Source organism: Neolamprologus multifasciatus, chromosome 7 (assembly GCF_963576455.1).
Source record: "Neolamprologus multifasciatus chromosome 7, fNeoMul1.2, whole genome shotgun sequence".
NCBI lineage: Eukaryota > Metazoa > Chordata > Actinopteri > Cichliformes > Cichlidae > Neolamprologus > Neolamprologus multifasciatus.
This window is the reverse complement of record NC_140445.1, coordinates 56,018,180-56,027,938: the sequence shown is the minus strand read 5'-3', so window position 1 is coordinate 56,027,938 and position 9,759 is coordinate 56,018,180. Positions and strand designations below refer to the sequence as shown.

General features: G+C 38.5%; 1 protein-coding gene across 1 annotated transcript; it reads left to right on the top strand.

The window, feature by feature from the left end:
- The first annotated feature begins 3,240 nt into the window (after nucleotides 1–3,240).
- On the top strand, nucleotides 3,241–9,547 carry lysmd4 (LysM, putative peptidoglycan-binding, domain containing 4). Its single transcript, XM_085165850.1, has 3 exons — nucleotides 3,241–3,345; nucleotides 5,143–5,417; nucleotides 5,508–9,547. Exons 2-3 carry the CDS (start codon nucleotides 5,157–5,159, stop codon nucleotides 5,988–5,990), a joined length of 744 nt encoding a protein of 247 aa, XP_085021976.1. The 5' UTR covers nucleotides 3,241–3,345; nucleotides 5,143–5,156; the 3' UTR covers nucleotides 5,991–9,547.
- Nucleotides 9,548–9,759: the final 212 nt, after the last annotated feature.

Genomic DNA, 9,759 nt, shown 5'->3' with positions numbered 1-9,759 from the left:
AAGTTTGCTACTTAAGTGACATTATAGGGCTTTGGACAAAGAACTGTGAAAACTGGTGGCAATGGTCAGTTAATAATTAGCTTAGCATTTATCTTCTATGTACCAGCAGCTCTTGAGCTGACCTATGCCAATGTGCTGCAACCTACAAAGTGTTTGATTGTCTGATTCACAAGACTAATGAGAGTAAACCAGATAATGGCATTTCATGTCTCAAATTTATTTCATACAAACAGTACAGTTTTGGACTTATGCTTAGTGCCGTTTCTTTTCGCTATCTTTGTGTTAGCATGCTGATTGTAGCAGGCTGTTTCTGTCCTGGATGCAGTTTTTACTTCTATCACACTCTTGTCCTTTTGTGCAATAAACATAAAAGTAATTTCCTGATTTCCACTCCTTAAAGACAATTTCACCATTTTTCTCCTCCTGTGCACAACCTGAAATCAGTTGATTGTAAAACAAGTGTGCAGAAAGAAAAACGCATGTTTGGGGTTGTTGTTAATACATTAACACATTACATTACTGCACTACTGAAAAATGTAATGCGATTACAGTAAGGTGCTGTTTGTTTGGTTTTTGTTTTGGTTTGGGTTTTTTTTTACCAAATAGTGATTAAAGCATATTGTGTGACAAAAGCAGGCTACCATAATAATGTTAATTATTATTTTCTACGTCTGACAAATAGTTATATAATAGCCACAGATGCACCAGAATGAGCTGCATTATTTTGGAATTGATTTCAGTACAGCTGCATATAGCTAGATGAAATACATAAACACATTTTATTAATCAGTTATTTCCATGTTTTTACTCAGTCTATGTCTTTGAGAAGACGGGAGGAGCTTCTCATCTATGAGAAGTTGAGACATCAGAAGACATCAGTGACTAACTAATAACAGGAAAGGATTAAAATAATGGCAGAAAACGCTTGGTATCGCCTAACAGACGAACTTAAATGGCAAGTTCTGAAAGACCAATAGCCCCATCTAGTGGTAAAATGAGATAAGACCACTACGGTGAGTTGTTTTTTTGTTTTGTTTTGTTTTATATATAAACTCCGGTCCTTTGCCTTAGGACAGAGGGACTAATATTAAGGTTATGACAGACTCTCAGCTCAGGACTGTGTGCTGCTTGATGCTGTGCTCACCATCCCATTTTTTTCACCAGCAAAATTACAGCAGGCAAATAACTTGAGTCTCAGCGACTTGGATGAGCTGTAATGATTATTTTCCACCAACAGATGTCAGAATCATAGAAAATGATCATTTTAAGCATAAAATACTAAAGGGCTGTCTTTTTTTTATATACATTATACCTCATTTTATGTTTATGAACAGTTTCTTGTCATCTATCTGTAAAATGTTTTTTTGCATTGGGCATTACTGCTGTCTTGCATTTTGTAATTAATACTTTTGGTCATTAATTCTGCTATCTTAATAATCAGCAGCAGTCCCCTAACTGTAAAACAGATTCTTCAGCTTTTAAGTTCATGTTGATTTTGTTTACACCCCAAAATAGGTATAGAAACACAACAAATACAATATTTGTGAGTTGTTTTATGGACTGAAAAACACCTCACAGCATGTCTCTTTACTAATGAATCCACCTTGACATTTGCCATTTGTACTAGTTTGGATTCACTCCAATGTTATTGTTGCACAGGTAACAGATTTAGGACCAAAAATAGTACAGCAATTGGAATCAGAATTTATACAGTGCAGTGAAAAAGTATTTAATCCACTTCCTGATTTTTTAAATGACTTTGCATATTTGTCATACTTAAATATTACATATCATCAAACAAATTCAAAGCCATTTCTAAGGCATTGCGACTCTAGTGTACGATTATTCACAAATGGAGACTTGCCACTCCTGGGAAGGAGTGGCCAGCATACCACAATTACTCCAAGAACACATCAATGACTCATCCAGGAGGTCACAAAAGAACCCTGAAAGCCAAACCAAAAAGAACGCACAGCTTTGTGTTACATTTGCCAAACAACATCTTCATGATCCCCAAGACGCTTGTGAAAATATTCTGCAGACTGATGAGAAAAAAAGTGAAATTTTTTGGAAGTTTGAGTGCTGTTATATCTCGAATAAAACTAAGACAGTGTTTCATTAAGGAACATCATACCAACAGTCAAACATGGTGGTGGTAGTGTGATGGTCTGGGGCTGCTCTGCTGCTTTGGGACCTTGACAACTTGTGTAATTGATGAACTATGAATTCTGCTTTATGCCAAAAAGTCTTGGAGAAAGACCAACCATCACTTTGTATTCTGAAGCTCAAATTCAGGTTATGCAGCAGGACAACACCTCAGCAAGTTCACATCTGAATGGCTCAAAAAAAGACAAAATGAAAGTTTAGGAGTGATCTGCCCGGACTTAAATCTGATTGAGATGCTCTGGTTTATGCTTGAAAATCCTCCAGTGTGGTTGAATTCTACAAAGAAGAGTGGGGGCAAAAGTGATGTGAAAAACCTGTTAATGTTTATCACAAACATTTGATTGTACTTGTTGCTGCTAAGGGTGGCACAACTGGTTATTGGGTTTCAGGGGCTGAAACCCAATAACACTCATGATACACTACCTACACCTTCTGCATTTTCGTGCCACTGTCTCTAGACCATACGTCATAACAGGTTCACTACTATCTTTCACTCTTGCACTCATCTCCACCCACTCAACTTCGTTTGCACTCTGTTCTTTGTCTCTCTTGTGCACTGTCCATTGCTTTGCATAGTTGAACTCAGGTATTTAAACCACTACCCTGATAAGATTAAAGCAACAAAACTACAAACAAAAACTACAACTGTGAAAATACATTATAGTTGACTCCTATTCAGCAGCTGTTTGTGTTATTACCAGAAGACTTTCTATAGAGTATATTCCTCCAGTACTTAAACAGCTTCACTGGCTTTCTGTAGAATATTGGATTAATGTTAAGATTCTGCTTCTTACTTTCAAGTATCTCTATAATCTCATTCCTATATATCACTCTAATCTGCTGCATATCCTCCTCACCACTCGTCATACCCTGAGATTCTCCTCCTCTGTTTGTGTGACCACTACAAACTTTAGAGTAACAAGCAAACAGACTGAAAATTAAATAAAATTAAATTGAACTGACAACAAATTTTAAAACCGAATTAAAAAACCTTTAATAACTCTTTATAACACTTTGGTCTATCATCTTTTAACCAATTTTAACCGATGTGTTTAGCCTGAAACATCGCGGGTGGCGCTATTGCATGCTCGTATAATACCAACACGTTTTAGAGTGCGACGAAGAAGAAAAGCCAACCAGACTGGTCCTGGAATTAGTGACCCATGCATTTTGGATAAGGTAATTGGAAAGAAACAATGTACTCTGGGCGTTTGAAGTCAGTAAAAGTGTTTTCCTTTGGTCTTTATTCTCCAACGAATGACCCTGTTGTACTTATAATAGAAGTAAACCGAGTCGCTTGCTTGGTTTTTGTCGCGATGCCGATAGTTTGTGAACCGAAGCCGAACTCCTTAAGCTAACCTGCTAGCATTAGCTCATCTTAGCTCAAGTTACTGCTGCATTCAAGTGCGCACAGTAAGCTCCGTTCTTAGGAAACATGTTCTGTTAGTACTGTATATGGTAAGAGTTTTTGCCCTGGTGGGGGTTACAATTTCCATCACAAAGTGTATTTAAATTGCCCAAGGTATGATGTCGAAAAGTTGGTAGATTAAATAAATGTTGCGTTTAATGTAATAGAAATTTTTCTGGCTGTACTTAAACCGGAAAAATGTTGTCTGCCGCCTAATGTAAAATATAATGCAATGTAAAAAAAGTGTTTTACGTACTCGAAAGGGCGTTTCACACAATATAGCGGTTGTAACTCCTGTGTCTTTTTGGTTTATCATTCAGTTGATTAATGTTTATTTTGGATGCAGTAGTGTATATCCCAAATAAATGTGCAACAATCAGGTGAACAATGTTCTCCTAATCTAAAATAAAGACACTGAAAAGGAAAACAAACTTAAAATTTTCAGCTTGTAAATGAAAACAAAAGAGCATGCCATAGTTTCTTAGGAACTGGACTCCCACAAAAGAGAGGTGCATTTTCAGCATTTGACTATTGGCCGTCCTCTTAGGCCAAAGGTAGGCGATTAGTTTCCCAAGAGGCCGTGTGAGAATCTGGGACTGTTGTGGGGTCTGTACCACTACCAATAAGCAATTCTGCATCAATCATCTACCCAGTGATAATTCTATCTTTTTATAAGCTTTCTCATTTTCTCATATGACCCACTGGGAAGATTGCCCACCTCTCTTATGCCATAATAACTAGAGCCTGGTGGATAGGTTTTGCTTGTTAAGTAATGAGGTATGATTTATGCTTCAGGTTCAAGAGTATACTGTATTTATTGAGGCTGCTGTCTTTTTAAGAACAGGCTGGTTGCAGTGCTTTGTGTCTTGTTTTATTTAGTAGAAACAAGCCCCCACCTCCCCCAAATAACCAGTGGTGATTGTCAGCCACTCTGCCTTTTTATTAGCGCTATTCACATTCAGTACGTCTGTAAGTTTTTAAAACCTCATGATGCAACTGTAGCCCATGGACTTGCTAAGTCACTCTCGGCTGACTTAAGATTTTAATGTGGAGATTAAGCTCAGCATCAGTACATATTCACACACAACTGAATACTGTAGACTAACCTTGTGTTGTGGGTGGATCATCTCAGATACTGTCTTGGCTGAAGCTTGGTTCAATTTTGTTGACTTCTTCCTGCTGTGTGATTGCTTTGTAGATAGCAAAACTGTATATATTTTTTTTGTTTGTTTGTTCATTTTTTAGAACGCCTCCAGTCAGAACATGGTTAATCATCTTTAAATAGAAACTAGCCAACCTTGTTAATTCTCTTTTAATTACCATCCAACGTTATTGTAAAACATGGTAGAAAAGCACATTGATCATTTTAGTGGAGCTGAAAGATTTTGGGCCGTTTATAACACTAGCATAACCCAACTGTGTCTACATTGCACATTTAATTATGAATGACAAAACATAAATTTGTACAGAATTTACTTAAACATAGAACATATGTTCCATGTAACTTTATCTACTGTGCAAGTATGACTGTGCATGTGTAAATATTAGCTATGTGCTTACATTTACAGGTTGGTGTTTAATTATGTGGCGGGGGGAGAATGGTCCGCGGGCTTTCCAGGCCCCGGTGGATGTTCACGCCAGTGCAGATGGCCAGGTCTATATGTTCAGGAGGAAAACAAATGAATGTGCTGCATCTTCAGACGATGAGGAACCCGGTGTCATGGAGTTGAGACCACGGGCTTTCCAGGACCAGGAGGACAGACTGAAAAATGTCCAGCTGCTGGAGCGTGAAGTGTTAGCCGATGATAATCTCAGCAAGCTTGCACTGCAATATGGCTGCAACGTAAAAGCTTTTTCATAGCTGCAGACATTTTTGTAAAATTATTTTTCTTCATGTGCTTATATTGATGTACGTTTGTCACTTTTTCAACAGGTAGCCGATATAAAGCGGGTGAACAACCTAATGCAGGAACAAGATCTATTTGCACTGAAATCCATCAAAATACCAGTTCAGCAACACAGCTTCTTAACTGAAACTTTCTCAAATCCGAGTGATCCTCAAGAAGAAATGCCCCATGCTTCTCAAACACCAGTGGAGCCTCAGAACAAAGCGAGAGCCCAGCCTCATATACAAGAGGCCACAGACTTTCTCATGGAGGTGGATAATGATATAAACAAACTAATTCAAACCACAACTGATCAAGATGAGGAATTTTTGGATAACTTGCAAAAACAACAGCATTTTGGGTTCAAAGGACAGCGTCGGACCAGTTATGGTGCTGACTGGGGAATCAACTGGTGGAACGCTGTAGTTGCCATGCTCCTGATAGGCATCGTGCTTCCATTATTTTACATAATTTATAAAACGAAAGGTGCTCTACAGCCAAACAACACATCAGTTGTGCCTCAAGGATAAGCCTCAGTACAATAAGGCATAAGGATCTTCACGAATCAGGATAGGAAGGCTTTGATCTTTGGAAAACCTGAAACGTAATCAATACTATTCTCTTCATGGGCTTGGTAGTAGACCACGATCACAATGATGCAAAATCTTTCAACATTTTAACTCAGTGGAGCCTCTGCCTTCAAGTGAAATGTCTGAATACTGTTCTAATTATTGTCACACTTTAGGACACCAACAGTTTGTAATTTTTTGTAAAATACACTTTCATGGAAAATCACTTTTACTGAAAAACAGTCAGCTGATGTCCCAGATCCTCAGGTGCTTCACTTAATTTGGAGCATTATTGCATGCGCATTGTGAAAATAATCACTCTACAGCCTGAACATCAATAGCAACCACACAGAGTATTTCTCTGGGAGAAAAATGTTTATCACAGTCTGCCTTTACACCACTGTATGAATGGATAAATGGTTTCAGCTCTGACATGTGAAATTAATGCTCAAGTGCCTTGTATTTTTTTCTTAATGTCCTGCTATGGGGCGACTTCTCTAGTCATGAAAGAAAATCATAATGGTAAAAAGATTATGAGAAAATTACTGCTCACATGATTTATTACCTCAGCGAATGGACACTTTTCCCAAGAGTTTATGGTCACTAATTGCAAGTGTAAAACAATAATGAAAAAAGTATGATTTAGTTAACAGGTAGTGTCCTTGTTTAGTTTTTTTGAGAGAGACATTCTTGTGGCGTTCCATATGTGAGCTGCCAACAGGGAACGTGACTCTGCAACAACACTCAACATGGTCGAAGAGATTTTCTCTCGCCTCTTACTTTTATTTTACACCTCTTCTTTACTTTTGTAAGTGATCTGCTGAGCCTGAGCACAGCATTATCTGAGTAGCTTCATCCAAATATGCTTTGGATTATCAGTTTGGCCATTCTCATATTGCTGTTCTAATGTGCCAAATCGGTGTTTTGGATAGTAGCCTGCAAACCAACAGCTGACGACATGGCGATCGTGGCTCAAGAGTTGGGAATTCGCCTTGTAATCGGAAGTTTGCCGGTTCGAGCCCCGGCTTGGACAGTCTCGTTTGTTGTGTCCTTGGGCAAGACAATTCACCCGTTGCCTACAGAGGGCCTGGTGGCGCCAGTGTTCGGCAGCCTCGCCACTGTCAGTGCGCCCCAGGGTGGCTGTGGCTACAATGTAGCTTGCCATCACCAGTGTGTGAATAGGTGGTGTAAAGCGCTTTGGGGTCCTTAGGGACTAGTAAAAGCACTATACAAATACAGGCCATTTACCATTTAATAATGTAGAGTCCAAGACTGTCAGCATTAAGATTTTATCATATTAGTATCATATCAGAGTATAACATTTATTTTAAACAAGGGTAAGCTATGTTATTACACATTGGGTTTAGCATCATGTGTGTTTGTTCTCGTCGAATCTTTGTATCTGTGAATGTACCTCATGGCTTTTTAGTACACAGTGCCAAATATGTGAATTTGTTTACAGTAACAATGGAGTGCAATATACGTTATGTTGGTGCTTCTTGTGAACTCTTGTGAACTTTAAAGATAATTAATTTTTAAACGTTCATTATTTTTAAAGAGTGCCTGAGTTCTCTGCCTGATTAAGTGCCTTAATGTCAAGTTTTTATTGTCTTTACAGACGTCCACTAGGGAAAGCTGATGAATTTGCATGGCTTCTGCACATTTTAGTGGCTGGATATTTTAATTTAATGAACTCAACAAACGTGTTGAATATATTTGTTGGTGCATTTTTTTTAATTCAATGGAAAACTGACAGTTGTGCAAGACTCTGTATTTTGCATGTTCCAGTGTTTGAATACAAAGTTTTAAGTGTGTGATTGTCTATAAAGTATGCTCTTATGTGGTGGTGGTTTTTAATTCTTTTAATGCACTTGTCTTTGTATAATAAGATATATACACACACACACACACACACACAGCTGTACATAGAGACAGAAAACAAAATGATAACAGACCTTTCCCATAAAAATGTGTTTTGATGTATTTAAATTTGATGTGTTTAAATTAAAAATGTATTTCTTTGCAGTACCACTGGACATCAAAAGATGGCAGCATGGGCAAGAATCAGAATACTTGATTAATCCCAGAGGATATTATGTGATCACAGCCAGTGACTGTACAGTCATTGGTCACAGCTGGTCTAAGTTAAAAAAATATATAACAAAATATCTCTAATATAAATTTAAGGTGCTGCTCTTATCACCTCAAGGATCTATGAAAGATCGGTCAGCTGTTTGGTATTTTTTTAAATTGTGTATATAATGGATTTTCAGCTTTTGGCAAATGTCTTTATCACAAAACAGGTTGGCAGGATAAGTACCTCACATTGGCTACATACAGTACATTATAGTGAAGCTATAGTTTGTTCAGTGTGGACTCGGTTACTCTTTGTATCCACTAGAAATGTGACACTTTCGGTCTGTGAACAACTGCTGCTGTGTGACACTAATGGACATCAAAGTCAAAGCGATTTATTTATAAATCAACAAAGATTGCAAAAATAGATCAAACTGGCAAGCAGAAATTAAATTTAACTGAGCTCTATAACACAGCCAGCTGAATTTCAAATCTCCAGAGTGTTATGTGTTCTCACTGCATACAGAAATGACAGCACACAGTTAGATCAGCATACCTAACATTTATGAGAAATGTGATGCTTGCCCCATGGATGCTCATTGGAGCTGGGAGAATTTGCATCCAAGTGCTGTAGCAATTTAAAAGCTTAATAATCTACAGGGTTTTGTTTAAATGTAAGATTATATCTGGTAAACTAACTGGATACGCATGTTTAAATCCTCTACTGTCAATGGTAACCCTGAAGCCTACATGCGATGGGAAGAATAAGTTATCTTCGTGATTTCCAAAGCTCAATAACAGAAGTTGGGGTTGAGCTGTGTTGCTGCTGAGGCTACCTTTTATTATTCCCTGACCTGAGACCCCCCCACCCCCATCTCATAACGACAGCTCATGAACCCTGCTCTGATCTAGCTCCAGGCCACAGAGCTCTGGCATCCTGCCACCTCCAGGCTCAGTCTTATCCTACTGCTGATGCATCTTTTTGATATCACTCTAGTTTATTAAGTAGTTTTTGTTTTGTTTTTTTTTGGCTTGGATATTTAAGATAAAAAAAAATAAAAATAGAAAAACATACCAGGAAAAAACGTTAAAGCGAGTGGACTTCAGGTTTGTGAAGACCTTCTACCTTCCTCACAAACCTAAAGTCTAGTTGCCTTCTTTTTTTCAAGCTCTTAAATTTACCATAACCTGGATTATTGAGAACCTACATAGACATACCAGGAGTAAAGCAAAGACTTTGTGCATGGGTGTGCTTTGGAGGTGGTGTCCCAGAAAAGCTGGTTTGGAATCAAGCAGCAGGGCTTTCTTAGAGGTGGGGGTTGAAATGGAGGGTTTTTCCCCCCTCCTGAACAAAGCACAATCATCCAAATAGTCAGATAGGAGGGTAAATAGAGTGAGAAGATTCATGGCCAACCCGAAGCTCTGCAGCTTTAAGAAGTTTGCACACTTGAGCAGCTGGCAGCGGGCCACTTGGCCAACATAAACAGTCCTAATCCTTTTTCCAAGGAGCTTTCAGCACTCATCTCTCTGGCACATCGGGCACGGACTCACTCTCTCTCCGACATTCCTGTCTGTTTGGAGTTATGCGGAGACGTCACCAGGAGGCACTGTGGCACTAACAGTACATACTGTTGGGTTTATGCTGTTGATCATT